Raw genomic sequence first — 14,637 nt, forward strand, 5'->3', positions numbered from 1 at the left:
CTCGAATGAGGTCATCACCGGGGTCCTCCCAGCCATCGCTAATTTTCCTTTTCTTCTGTTTTGTCTTGGATCGCCGCCTCCAGGGCCAGCCGATGTGGGGGACGCGGTCCAAGTGAGGGGACTGGCTGTGGGGAAGTGCCGGCATTGCGGAATTGCTCTTGACCTTTTCGGGGTATCAATCAGGCACGGCGAGTCAGTTTGAGTCACTTCGTCTTGATTTCCTGATGTTGATTCGGTCCTGTTGCAACTTCTAGGGCCTTGGCGCTTGGAGTTTGCCAGATGAGAACTGTCGATGCCGTGCATATGTGTAAGTCGTACGACGAAATCGGACTGCGCGAATTATACTATTGAACAGGGAGCTAAAGTTTAAATCAGCGGCATCCAGTACACTGATTCAGAAAACTAGAACACCTTGACCATGTAAACAAATAATCTCTAGTTGCTCATTTTGTTTCTCGGTCAAATTCCCAGTAATTGTCGAATTAATTACAGGGACCGTCGAACAGTGACTGATTTCATGCGATCTTGTAAGTGCGCCATATAGCCCATCGTAATGTGATCTCTTCATGCCAAAACAAGGTAAACACTTTTCCCGGGAAGCCCTTCTCACTATAGGATGGTTATGCAGATATTCTAGCGATGCTATCCCAACAGGAGCACCAATCCTATTTATATAATCAAACCTTCAACTCTCAGGTTGCCGTCACGCTCCTCGCCCATATCTAATATCCACCAGGGCTGCTCATCATGTCATTAAAAATATCCGTCAAAATGGGCTTGCCTTTCAACAAAGCCCGCTCAGTGACTTTGCCCCTCTTCAACGGCACGGGCCTCATGTTCTCCTTCCCGAATGCAGAGACACGACCCTTGAGCGGGCTCTTCTTCGAAATCTTCTTGGCTGGTGACAGATCCTGAGACCTCTGAGACACCACCGCGCCTTCGCCGGTTGCGGTAATTTGTGTTGCGCCTTCCTCAAACCAGTGGCTCTCCAGGGCGTCGCTGGGCAGGTCATACACCCAGTTCCTCTCCTCCATCAGCCTGATGAACCTCGACACCATCTCGTCCTCGCCACATCCCCTCAGGGTGTCGCGGCTGCCGACCACAAGCAACTTCGTCTTGGCACGTGTGAATGCGACATTGATGCGTCTCCAATCCTTGAGAAGATCACCAATGTTGTGCTGCTCGTTCGAACGAACCAGAGAGAGCACTATGACCTCCTTATCGCGCCCTTGAAACCGGTCTGCAGTGTGCAGCTCGATATTTGAACCGTGGCCGCGTAGATTATGCTTCAACACAGAAAGTTGGCTTCGATAATGCGTCATGACACCAATCTCAGACGCAGGCACGCCAACGGAGAGGAAGGCATCGACGAGCTGGGTCACGATGCGAGCCTCGGTGGGGTTGACAATGCGATTTCCTTTGGCCTCCTCGCGCGCGTCAGGCAAGGCGTCTGTGTTGATGAAACGAACCGGGGCTTGGGGGTCGATCAAAGAGCGAAGCCAACATGAGGGATTCGTCCAGTTTGTGCAGAATGAACGCGGCGTACTGAATCGAGCAATTGTCGAGGCGTCGTAATGCTTTTGGCGGACGGCATCCATGTTGGGAATCTCCAGCTTCTGATGGCGAAGGGCTTCAGTGCCGCATTTCAGCCGGCCATTATAGATCAGAGTATTGCTCAGAGTCATGACATCCTCACACATACGGTATTGATGCTCAAGGTTCACAACCGAGTCCGGGTGCGTATCTGAGAGAAGCTTGAACAGACTGATGTCCAAGCCTCCTATTCTGGCATCTTCGTTTTGGACCAGTGGGGGTAGTTGATTGTGGTCTCCGACGAGGACGAACGTCCGCGCTAGCCTGATAGGACCCAGACAGATGGGCAAGGTAATCTGTGATGCCTCATCGACAATGCAGTAGTCGAAGGTTCGTTCGTTGAAAACTGGATGGTTTACACCTAGGCATGTTGTAGCAACAATAGGGGTTCCGTGCCAAGCATCATGTATTTGCTCAAAAGTATCCATTGGCTGCCCTGCCAGGATGGCAAAGTCTTGTACCTCAGGATGGACCTTAGCTGGAGCTCCAAGGCGCAGGATCCGCATGCTGTCCTTTTTGAGCTTCAGTAAAATATTGTCAACTGCCGAGTGCGTGTAAGAAGTTAGGAGTACGCTCTTGCCTTGACTGACAAGAGCTCGGATGATGTGTGCTATGGTTGTAGTTTTACCAGTTCCGGGCATGCCAAGTACCAAGGCATAATCATTGGCACTCATGACCTTCTCGATCGCCTTTTTTTGGTCAACATTGAGGCTTTCCTGACCATTGATACTGTACTGCGTAGATGCGGCTTTGAATGTTGGCGGTGCAAGATCGACTACTAAGCGACGAATTTCTCTTGAGCCAAAGATGTCATTCGCCATGATCTGCACAAGATTGTTGCGGACGGTTGCCATCCCATTGCTGAATTCGTCTTTGTCGAGTCTGTAGCGGATGGGGGATTTCTTGATTTTGCCTTGTGATGCTGTGGGCGGCGCCCCTTCCGGTACGACCTCCATGATGCTGGCAAACACCTGGTTGCTCGTCTCATTGAATCCTGGCCGACGAATACGAGCATTGTGCAGCCGCCGGTCCACAGCTACACTGATTCGTTGCTTCCTCACTGAAGTGACGAAGCCCAGTGCCAAAGCAAAATGCCCTTGCTCATCCGAGACTACGATGGGTTCACCAACAGCCAGCTGGGAATCCAGAAAAGAGAAACCTGCCGGTGGAGTGTCTTTGATGAACGAGTACTTGTAGCGGTTGATCTTGGGACTGTCTTTCTCCTCAAATGCAGAGCCTTCTTCGATCAGAACGTTGGCAAAACATCTACCGACCTTTTCACGCTCTGAGCTCAACATCGTCCACAGCTCGCGCCGCAGTTTCTGACTTTCCTTCTCTTCTTTGGTCAACAAATCTTCCCATTTCAGGAAAAACTGTTGGTGTGTCGTTGTCAAGTGCTTGACGACCTCGTCGAACTTGTTCTTCACGCCACTTGTCTCCACATCGCCATCGTCTGCCAGTTTGTGGTAGATGAAGCAGGACACTTTTGCGTAGCAATTGCCACAAGTATTGGTGCTTCGCTTCATTGGTGGAAGTTGCACACTGCGTTCTCGAACGTGGCAGGCCAACTGATTCCGCTGCATGATCATGTGGCGAAGTTCATGGCGGATGGTCGGGATGCGGGTAACTTTTGAGGTTTCCATGTAGTAAAGGATGCCATAGGCTATCTCAATGTCGTAGCGATCCGACAAGAGCAGATTGTAGAGCGACGTCTGGGCCTGGTGATTGGCTGTTGCATTCTTTCCCGTCTTGACCTCGAAAGGCACCGTCAAAGTTCGTTGTTGGGTACCATCTTTCATGGTGACTTGTACAGTGGCGTCGATGTTGCCTTTCAACCCGTACAGGGGTGACCACACATGTTCCTCAACATCAAGCAACTTGCTCACACACATGACTGCCTTGTCTCCGTTGCGGCCCTGCACAACCGCGTCAGGCTAAGGTTTATGTTAGTTTTCCGGAAATGGCGCATATGAATATTCTAAACTGACCTTGGGTTTATCAGACACAAATGCCGAGGCCCAGCACCTCAACTCCGTCATTTTCGATCTCAGGTGTTCTCGAGCATCGTTCATCGACACCTTGATCTTGTACAGATCCTCCACATGTTTCTCAGTAATCTTCAGGATCAGTGAGTCGAGAAACGACATGCTCCAGTCATTGGTCATCATTGCCTCCTGGAATATCTCATGTAACAAAGTGCCGTAGACTAATGGTGCGGAAGCCTCGCTAGTTGCCTTGACACGGTCCTGGAGCACAGCCCGCCGCATGCAAGTGAAGCTATCCGCTACAACCGTTGCTGATATCAACTGGTCGGGATGCAGAATAAGGATATTGTGGTTATTATCGATTATGCATTGTCCCGTTGGTTCGAAGACGCCGATGACATGCACGAAAGCTTTATCGCTGACAGGCGTTTCGACCCAGTCGCCCCGAAGATGGATAGTCTTCATTACATTACTTCGATCAACCTGGATAAACAGGATCTGGAGTCGTGAGCATATGGGCGTTAGGAGTTCGCAATACCACTTACCTTTTCTGAAAACGATCTCCCATTATCATCCAGAAACTCGCTCTGCAGGACCTTGGTCACTAGGTATCGTTGGATCGCTCTAGGCTTATGTGATGCCTACAACCATAGTTTAGCAAATCTTCAATATTCATCTATTTTACGTACGTACAGGAGGCAGGGCGCCGCTGGCACTACTCATCTGCCTAGCTGTCTGTGTGGCCGAGATTTCAGCGGCCTCGAAGTCAAAGTCGTCCCCAAAATCGTCCTCAAATGCGTCATCACCCGAGTCTTGTGCTTGATTACCCGATACAGCCTTCAGGCCTGTGTCTACAGGCCGGTCTGCTGCCCCCCCCGAGCGACCAAGAGAGCTATGGCTTAAATCAATGCCAGCAATCAAGTCCTCCGCTGCAGCAAATACATCGTCATCTAATTCACCAAACTCATCGTCATCTGAATTGGGAGGGTTTCCTAAGACGCGATCCGGTTGTGTGATAATCGTATCTGGTGCGCGTGCCGCTGAACTCGTACTCTCGTCAGGCGGTGCCAAAGTCGCGTCAAGTTCCATAAGAGCATTATCGTCAAAGTCATCCTCGCCATAGTCAGATGAATCCCCGTCATGCAAGGCTGGGACATGTGCTGTGGGGTTGTGCGACAAATTGACCTTTGGTGGAGACTTGAATAGCGGCGGTGGTGGCCTCGGTGGCACTACTTTTCTTGTAGGCGATTCGTGTAGTCCTGGGGAGTACTTGGATTGCTTTTTGGGTGATGGAGACCTCATTGACTCCTGCCGATTCTGGATGGCTTTCGACCTGTTAATTTCGCCATTGACACTCCGTAATAACGCGTTCACCATGGAAGACTTTGTCCCTTCGCTTGGGCTCTGATCCTGTATAGGCGCCAGTGGCGTTGCAGTATCCGGACGATCTCCTCGCCTGCGCTTAGGCCAATTCGCGCCACAACTGATTGCTCGCCTCAGGCCGCTTCCCGACGGTGTACCGGGCGCCTTGGTTCCTCCAGACAGTACTCTTGAGGGCTGTGGCGAGGACGACACCATGATCTGGGCCAGGGCCGGGTTGGCACCTCCCCTAGGGGTCACCGATGTGGAGCCACTGAGGGTGAAGCGATCCCACAGTTCGAGGGCCGGGTCGGCATGTGAAGATTTGGCGGCCTGTGCCAGCTTCTTCAGATTCACTGCGGGGGTTGTCGGTTTTGAATGGCTCAGGGGGGAGGAGACGGGCGAGGAGCTGCGTGCTCGCTTCCGCTTGCGGGTCATCATGGATGGTGATATGGTCTGGCCATCTTCTCGTTTCGTCTCCCACAAGATGCGCTCGCTCGGGCTGGTGTCTTCCTCTTCTTCCTCGGCATCGCGCATGCCTATAAGGTCTTGCCATGCCAACTTGGCAACTGGCGTCATGGCCGTCTGGTCAACATGTCGGGGCGGAACGGCGGACGTCTTGGCTGGATCCAGGTCGGAGGCGTTCTTCTTGGTAGCAGCAGTCTCTACATGCTCGTCGGCAGGCTCGACGTCCCTCGCGGGTGGGCGGTATTCGAACGCATGTAGTTTGTTCCTGCTGGTCTCGGAGACGGGTTCGAGTGGTTTTGCAGGTGGAGGAGGGCGGGTCGACGTGTTGACACCAGTATGGCTCTTTGAACGGTGCCAGTTGCTGCGATTCCTCGATGAGCCGTTCTGCTCGGAGAAGGACTTCTGGAGGGGCATCTCGGTATCGTAGACTGAGAGAGCAGCAGACAATCACTGCGTCGACTCCATTTAGCTCCGATGCTATGCTTCAGAATGCAGACCTAGAAGCAAGCGTTTGTATATGTGTGATTATGTGTCGAAGCCGGGGTCTAGAGGGGCGCACAGGTCTGACAAAGGTACAGTATTGATAAACACGGGCGACAGTCAAGGGCCGCTCAGACTGGCCGATGTTTGGTGTCAATTGGCACACTCTCCCGGAGCCTGTGCTGGTTGATGGGCTGAGTGTGGTGCTCGGTGATAGTGATCCGGGGCCCGTAAAGTGGGAAGACGCGACGAGCGCGTCGGTAATCAAAAGCAACCAACCAAACCGAACTCCCTTAAGGGACCCGGTAGCCAAGGATGACACCCAACTAACGCGCACGCGCGACCACCTGTGGACCTTCTGTACTACCCCGCCAACCGCCCGCCATCATTGGACAATTAGTGGGCCCTCGGGGGTGCTGTTGCGCTGTGGACAGCTGGGAGCTTGGGCCAGCGAGGTGCCCGGTTTGGCCAGTAGCTTGGCGAGTGTGGGTTCAGCAATACCCGTGGACCTGGACAGCGTCATCACACAGAGCTCGGCGACGTCGGCTGAGCTTCACTTGACTTGATTCGGCATTTCGAACTCCGGCCTGGCGAGTGATCCGGTCCCTGCGGATTTCATTCACCCGCCCGCTGTCTGTCCTTCACGTCTTTGCCCTAGCATGTGCCATCATGGACGTCGAGAAGGCTGTCAAGAATATATTCAGGGACTTGCCCTCTGAAGCTACACCCAGGGCATCTTGGCCCGCGGCCAACCCCTTCAAGCAAACGGCCATCGAGAACAAGTGCTTTGAGGATGGCGCCACCATCCACTTTGACAGGCTCTCGCCCTTGCAGAGCTGGGCGCCCATGTTCGGCGTCGACATGGCCAAGCGCTCCAACTTTATCATCTCGAATACTGTGCGCATCGCCGTGCAAAGCAATCTCAGGCTCTCCCAGTCCGAGATAGACGCCATCTCCCAGACCTCGGCCAAGAACTACAACCGCTCCGCCTGGGCTATCCCCATGGCTTCTACCATCACGGCCGCTATTGTGTACAACAACCGCACAAACTTCAGGTTCCCTTTCTACACCCCAAACCCGGATACATGGTTCAGCCCTTCGTCTTTCCCGACCCGGCGCGTGTCCTTCCTGAAAGGCACCAGTGCGGTGGCTACCTGGCACGCCCTCAGATTTCTCGCCTACTTCCAGTTGGTCAAGACTGGGACTGGCCTCTTCTACGCATCCATCATCCGGATGAGCATCGCTGCCGACACCGTCTCCGACCAGAGGATGGCACGCGTCAACGACGCAATCATGAGATTGGTCGACCCCAAGGGCGCCCGCAGGAGACCGCGCCCGGAGTTTGCGTCTCAGGAGCCGCAGCGCCAGCCGCCTGACCTTTCTGATGCAGAGCGACGAGACGACACGTATCGTAGGGTCGGCCTTCCCCCACCATCACCAGAAGAGGTGAGACGGATGGGTCAGCAGAGGCAGCAATCCCAACCTTGGCAGAGTCAAGAATCCACTGCTCCTGCTGAATGGGGTTACACCGAAAGCCAACAGCCAGCGCAGTCAGCCGAACCTTCTTCGCAACAGACCAGACAAGCCGACCAATCAAGCTCATGGACAGATGCGGGCCTGTTTGAAGATGATGATGCTTCCCCTGTCGCAGCTGCTGCCAGGCGGACGGAACGTGAAGGGAGACCTGAGCCCGTCGGCGGGGCTTCAGCATGGGATCGTCTGCGACAACAGGCTAAGCCTGGAGATTCACCATCTGCCAAAAGGGACGGGTCTGGTCAGGGTACATCGTGGAGTCGATTACGTCAGGACGCTGCGTCGACTGTGAAAGACAAGGACCAGACATTACCGCGGGACAGTTATTCTTACAATGAAGCTGACGAGGCGAAAGACTATGCCAAAAGCCAGGCGCAGAAGGAGTTTGATGCCATGCTCGAGGCAGAGAGAAAAGGAACTGGTGAAAGTGGTGGCAATTGGAAATGAGACGCGTTGGAAGTTGTAAGATATATTGATCGGGGCTGCCGCTGATCCGCGGTCTACGGGGACCTCACATCTCCTTCCTAGGGACAAAACCACCACCGAGGAAATCAAATCAAGTGCGCCTTGCCCTCTCTCCCCATCTTTGGAACCCCCCCTCTGCTAGTGAAGCCGACACAAGGTTTCCCCCAAAGTCCTGAAGGTGTCTATGCTATGCGTGCGACTGGCCACAGCGCTCTCCCTAAGCAACACGTAGAACAGGCTACCTCAGAAGTCGGCATCGAATTCCATCAGCCCTCAGTCCACCAGACACAGCATTCACAGACTCGGAAGATCCCGGGCAGCTACAATCCAAGTGATCTGGCCAGGTGGGAGGATTGACTTCGGCCTGCAAGGAGGAAACGCGTGGATTGCTACACCACCCAGTCTCATACTGGACTCGACCAAAAGCGTCCGTCCCCGGGGCGACGGAATTTGCAGCATGCAAAATCCAGCAAACTTCTGCATCAGTCCACTCTGAATGTGCAAGGTAGCCAACTGCTCGTCTTCCAGAGCACGTCACTCCAGATCAGTTCAAGTCACGTCACAATGGTCCCACGCCCTTTTCTTACAGCTCGCTTCAACAACCTAGCTTATCCTCATTGATACTTTCCGGGAATGAGGGATTCTTGCACCGACTTTCTTCTCGATTTCCTTCCATACTTGGCTTCTCAGCTACGGGGACGCTCACTCTGCTGCGTGAAGACCCCATCAGCACACCCGACAGCCGATGCAGGTCTCGACGGCCCTTGATCTCAATATTTGGCATCGCGCAAATCGGCGTTCACTCGACATATCTATTCTTTCGATTTCATTCACGGTGTCTTCGGCCAAGTCAATCCTGACGTGAGCCACCTCCCAGCTGTGCCGCCAAGGGCGCCCGCCGCGTCAGGGGTAACCACCGCCACGAGTACCCCCGGGCAACACCAAACGCCAGCAAGCACACCATCACCACCCAGCAACCCCTAGCACCAAACTAATTGGAAACCTAGGAGACCTTATAGGGTACAACAAGTGGATGGATTTTCGCCTACGGGCAATCGAAAAAAATCCAAGTTGGTCGAATGGTTAGAAACTTCGATACGGTTAAAGGGAGCTCTTCTCTCCAATGTTCCAACACGATCGAATATATATATACACTCATTCAATATCGAACATCGAAATGATCGAATATATATTTTTGGCTGCCTTTTTAAAGCAGTAGAATCGGAAAAAGCGGCTGGGGGCGAGGGTCGCGGGTTCATATCCGGATGTTCTTGGCCTTTTTCCTTTTATGCGTGCGACCCCTATCAATGTAGGCTCATTCGTAGACTTGTTGCATGCAGGGCTACCCGCCTGAACTTTTTTTTCCCCGGGGCCTTCAGATATGGCTCACTTCGTCGCGCGCATTCATGTCGCGAAAGTCAGCCAACAGTCTGGTCCTTGGTAGGCCAACCATCTGATTCCAGCGTTCTTGCACTCTGAGAACCTCCTTCAGGCGCGCGACCAGCGAGTTTCTGGAGAAGACGTGGTAGATACACCATGGATTTGCACCTTCGTCTGGGACTGCGGCCATTGTGGCTCCGCTGGTGCTGCTCATGAATCTCCGGTTGCCCCTGAGCCGAAGTCCCCGTCAAGGGGTCGCAACAAGCGCTTGCTGGAAGTGGTGTCTTCCCAGGCTCTACGTACTGGATGAAAGGTATACCTGCATTTGCACGGACAAGGCGAGCCAGCGAAAAATCCTGGTTGGAGTAACTCCCGGAACGACGGGGTGACTTGATGCACGGTTGCTTCATATGCACAGTAAGAGGGCCTTCCAGAATTCTGCTGTTTGATTTTCCGTATGTATCAAATAGCATCGCATGTCGAAACATCTTCCCATGAGGGCATCCTACCTAGATAGCTACTTGAGCCTATGGAGGAACACTGGATCAATGAGCATGCAATTGCGCTTGATGAGCGGATACCAAAGGGGGTCTGTCTACATGCAAGGCAACTGGGCAACGATCTGAGAGACGAAATACTGAAGCGCACTGGGCTGAAACACATTTCCAAGGCACTGGCAAAGTAGAATCTATTTATGGATAATGCTCATGCATACACGTCAATTCATGATATCAGTTCGGTTCGTGACAATCTACCCTACCGCCATCCATCCCACGCCTCGTGAAACAAACATCGTCATTTATGCACAAACGCCCGTCCAGGTATTTTTGTGTAATCCATGCAGATCAATCATGCCCCTTCGTTTCCAAACCAAGACCAGCCCAGGCCGCGGACGACGACGATGTACGTAAAGTAACAGCGACAGAAACAGCGTCCCTCTAGTCGGAAGCCTGGGAATCAAAAAAGATACTCTCTAAATTGGGGGGGTATCCGTGACAAATGGAAAAGCAAAAGCACATCCCAATTGAGCCGAAGCTGGCCCATTGTGACAGAGCACGCCAGTAGCTCGCCATTGGCGATGGTAAGAGGTCCGGGGTAAATGGCGTAATAGCCCCCAACCGCATCAGCCGCGCAGCCAGCTGCAGGAAATGTATATTTACTCTAACCGCTCTCTCGCCCTCCCGCTTCCGGGGTATAGTTCGTGAAGCCTGGGGACACTGAGTGGCGGAGCGAAATTTCATATCCTGCTCTTCGCGACTCGTCCTCAGTCCCGCATCGAGGCCATGCCGCTGGTCGGGGCAAAGGTCTCGTACATCTCGTCGCTGCTGTCGTCGCTCTGGCTGCCGGGGCTCACGGCACCGCTGACGTCGCCGCTGGCCATGCCGCTCTGGAACTCCATGCGCATGCCCGACATGCTCATCGACAGCAAGCTCTGCCTCCGGCCGGCGTCCATCTCGACGGTGCTGCCGCTGCGGCTGAGCTCGGGCTTTTCGGGGAGCTTCTTGAGCAGACCCGTCGAGATGTCGAGCATGCCCATGGCGAACATGGTCAAGCCCTTGCCCTCGCCGGGCTTGCTACTGACGCTCAGAGTCCAGCGGTACTCCGCGAGCCTGCGCTGGTACCAGTCCGCTTCTTCGCGGCCCGGCGACGTGGCCCACAGGAGGGAGCCGAAGGTGCCGATCAGCGCAAAGTTCGTCTTCGATGCGAAGTACCAGAACGCTCGAAGGTGGTTCGGTGTCAACCTATTGACAAAGTCCATTGCAGAGATCAGCCTTGCCTTTGCCGCACTCCTGCAGATCTGCAGAAGGTAGAAGTCTACCGCTTGCTCGTCGGCCGCAAGTGAGCGAATTATCCGGCGGTGCAACGTGATTTCGGTGGCGAAATATGCCAAGTGTATGTGTCCGATACTCGAAAGCCGCGCGGATGACATGGCCGACAGGGATGAATCCATTCGGATGACCGCAGGTATGGACGAATACCATTCCTTCAGCTTCAACTGTATCGGCTTTGCTAGCGACAGCACAAGGTGGATGCCTTGGGCTCCAGCATTGGTGACGTTCTGCATAGCCTGGAGGGTATAGAATGTATCAAGGATTTCGGCGAGGATCTGCGACAATTGTACCATCTGAACAAACAACGTCCTGCCGCGCTCGATTTCCAGCCTCTCTTCAGCGTCCTCCTCGTCGTAGTCGGCCTCCGGGAAATCCCCAGGAAGTAGAGGCTGCACTATCCAGTTAGACCCGAAGATATGGGATGGACGCCCATGGACGAGCGCCCCCCATTTGTCCTGCATGTACAAGGCCCAGGCAAGTCTCTTTCTCAGTCCCTTCTCCCAAAGTGGGATCTTCCAATGGCTGCAGTCGAGGTGAAGACCGAGCTCCTGTGCGATGGCTACCAGCTGAGCCGTTGGCGCCCATTGGTCTCCTTCTGGCCGCTGCGAGAGTAGTAGGCCGGCTTGGACGGTGGAAAGTTTTGGTCTCCACATAGCATCAGCAAGGGAAGACCTCATCAGTCTTTCCAATTCTTTCACGTTTGGACGCGGCTGCGATGAGAGATCCTCAGATTGATCCCACCAGTTGATTGCTAGGAGATAAACAGCAGCAAGCAAAGGCGGCGAGAATTCACGATACGACCGCTCATACTTTTCGAGAAAGACCTCCTTCTGGATGATAGGGAAAGAAGGGTGGACAACGTCGAAGTACAGGTCGATCAGGTTGCGACCGTTTGGAGAGACAAGCCTCTCGATCTCATCGACGTCCTCGATCTGGCGATCATAGTGTGGAGCTGTGCTGTCTGGCAGCAGTAGAAACGTATCCTGATCACTGACCTTTCGAAGAGTCCCTCTGGCAAGCAGACTTTCATCTTGAGGGTCAAATGGTGAGAGGTTGATCAACGACGGCTCGAAGTCTGTCGTCGGTCCGATATACTGACTGAACCGATCATTTTGAAGTCCGAGAGTTCTTTTTAGTAAAGCAGGCCCCCCGAAATTAGCCATATCTTCGATCAGAGAACTGCTGGCAGCGGTGCTAGAAAGACTGAACGCCTCTTGCCGCAGTCTTCTGTTATCATGCCGACCAGGGGATCTATTTGAGCCAATGGCACGTCAGCCAAGTTCAGTTAGGGTTTCTTACGCCGCAGCGCGTGGATTGGCCAAATTGCCAAAGCATGATGATGAAATAACATGGGGGTCAGGAAAGATATGGGTGAAGCTTACCCGCGTCCGCTATCATCAACGAAGTCGCGTGCCAGCTTCCTTTTCAGCGGCTGGGGACTCTGGTTCAGCGAGCATTCGACGCCATTGGCCTGACACGAGACGCATGAGCTATCGTCGTCCTCGCTCATCACACACTTGATCTTGCGACGCATGCAAAAAGCACAGAGGAAACTCCCACTTGAGGGAGTATCCGAATCTCCAGAATCATTGCCGTTCATGCCACCTGCATACACGTCGTTTATTCCAGGTGTGCCGTGGCGGCTTCTAGGATTGAAGTTGGAGGGTTTGGGGGCAATGGCAATAGGAGCCGTCCGTGGGACGACACTAGAGTTGGCCATGTTTAATAAAAACGTGGGCGGCCGGCGGCTACCCTGTCTCGATCCTGGCTCCTCGCAGGTACGAAGCACGACTTGATGCCGGATCGAGTCCGCTCGGCACCAGGTACGGAGTGTCTGTCAGTGTATAACCCCACGAACACCAGTGCGACGGTCTCTGTTTGGCTGGACAGAAGGATCGACCAGCTAGAACGGGCAAGGTCAACCGGTACAAGATGACATTAGATTGTGCCAAAGTATGCTTCTCCGATCCCAGGCAGGGGGGCTTCAGCGTAGTATGTGAGGCTGATAAGAGATACAAGATAAGGATCTAAGTGGTGGATGGCGGCGTTGTGCGGCAGGCCAACCAGATCTCGTTGGGCTGGTGTACCAGCGAAGTTCCTTATCGACAGAGGAAGCGAGGTGAAGTTGTTATTAGACTATAAATCCCAGGTGATAACGGGTCCGAGGGGCCAGCTGTTTCCGTTGATGAGGCTCACCTGCAGACGTGGGCCCAGCGAGTAGGAACAGGCCGCAGATGATAAAAGCTGTCGCAAAGCCACCCGAACTGGATTGGGTATTCAAGTGCTCTCAAGACCCAGGCTCGGCAGCACCAACTTAGGTTACGATCGAGACAAGGATAAGATAAGCTAGGCTTATGTGCGTCATTGAGGCGCCGTTATTCGTTCGTGTACCAGAAGACACAGTCCCGCGAGTTGCTGAGAGGAGGGAAACTGATAGGGGGCGCAGGCACTTAAAGTGGCCAGAAGAGTCTCCAGTAATCAGGAAGTGCCTGTGGCCGACCGGAAGTTTAATCGAAGTCGGTGTTCTGGGGGAGGTGACGCAGCCGGGGATAGATAACCCAGCGGAGCCAGCGAGAGATTGTCACCTTCAGTTAGAGAGTCAAGATCGGCTGCCACGCGACAAGGAGCAAGGCTAGCTCTTCGCAGGGCTCCAGATATTGATGAGATGGCCCCGTAGCTGGCTATTTACTAAAAATGGCGCTGACTCTCACTCGAGGAAAGAGGGCGGAAAATCGTTTTGCGAAAACAGGCGATGGGCCGGCCGTTGCTGGACAGAAGCGAGGGCTGCCAGGCAAACCTTGAAACGGCGGGCTAGCAAGATAGCATTCGCCAAAGCTCGGATCTCTCGCTCCGTTGATAGGCTGCACGTGCTTACTAGAAGATTTGGTGAAAGCGGTGATCACAGGAATGCGGGAAGATACAGGCTTGGCCCTTCAGATGCGACGAATGTATGACATATCTCGGCGCATACTATTGCAAAGAAACCTACTGGATTCGGCGAATTACGGCTGAAGCGCTGATAAGAGCGGTAAGCCTTATCTCTTGTCAAATGACAATATAAATAATCGTAAGAATTCCATGGGTTAATCGAAGCTTTCCAGCACCAAAAGCCAGCGATGGGCTGATGGAGGCTCTCAGCAGGTCCACGGTACCTGGGGGGAACCTCATGCAGCCGCAGCGTCGGGTCCTTTGACGCGGGCGGCTCGCTGTGGGGAGGGCCATCACCTAACTTACCTGCCTTTAAGGCGGTTCCAGGCTCCACTAACCGATCCGCCGGAAGTGTGCGACATGCACCGCGCCTTTAGGACGCACCCCCAAACAACCACCTGCTATAGCATTCCACATTCGCGTGGTCGCGCTGCCTCTTTCCGCCTTGGTGACCTTCGCAAGTTCAGTCAGGACCGGGCGCCTGCAAGGAGCACATGAGCTTGTATCTCTTTCGTAGTCGGTACCCAAGCCGACATGCAGGCGGTGGAGTGCATCTGGCACACAAAGTCTGGGCGAGTTGCTCTCATTACCAAATAGATATCGCGATTTGGCTA

The 14,637-nt window shown here is 53.7% G+C and overlaps 3 protein-coding genes across 3 annotated transcripts; 1 reads left to right on the forward strand and 2 right to left on the reverse strand.

The window, feature by feature from the left end:
• Window positions 1–722: 722 nt before the first annotated feature.
• On the reverse strand, window positions 723–5,819 carry JN550_010738 (uncharacterized protein; the record flags this gene model as incomplete). The annotated part of the gene is made up of 4 exons (XM_049309025.1): window positions 723–3,527; window positions 3,582–4,076; window positions 4,124–4,219; window positions 4,272–5,819. The coding sequence occupies 4 exons, from the start codon at window positions 5,817–5,819 to the stop codon at window positions 723–725; spliced, it is 4,944 nt and encodes a 1,647-aa protein (XP_049167264.1).
• A 735-nt stretch (window positions 5,820–6,554) lies between these two features.
• Window positions 6,555–7,865, forward strand: JN550_010739 (uncharacterized protein; the record flags this gene model as incomplete). The annotated part of the gene is made up of 1 exon (XM_049309026.1): window positions 6,555–7,865. One exon carries the CDS (start codon window positions 6,555–6,557, stop codon window positions 7,863–7,865), a length of 1,311 nt encoding a protein of 436 aa, XP_049167265.1.
• Window positions 7,866–10,527: 2,662 nt separating this feature from the next.
• JN550_010740 (uncharacterized protein) lies at window positions 10,528–12,815 on the reverse strand (the record flags this gene model as incomplete). Its single annotated transcript, XM_049309027.1, has 2 exons — window positions 10,528–12,346; window positions 12,478–12,815. 2 exons carry the CDS (start codon window positions 12,813–12,815, stop codon window positions 10,528–10,530), a joined length of 2,157 nt encoding a protein of 718 aa, XP_049167266.1.
• Between the last annotated feature and the right edge of the window lie 1,822 nt (window positions 12,816–14,637).

Source organism: Neoarthrinium moseri (genome assembly GCF_022829205.1).
Source record: "Neoarthrinium moseri strain CBS 164.80 chromosome Unknown scaffold58_Wmoseri_CBS_16480, whole genome shotgun sequence".
NCBI classification, from domain to species: Eukaryota; Fungi; Ascomycota; class Sordariomycetes; order Amphisphaeriales; family Apiosporaceae; genus Neoarthrinium; species Neoarthrinium moseri.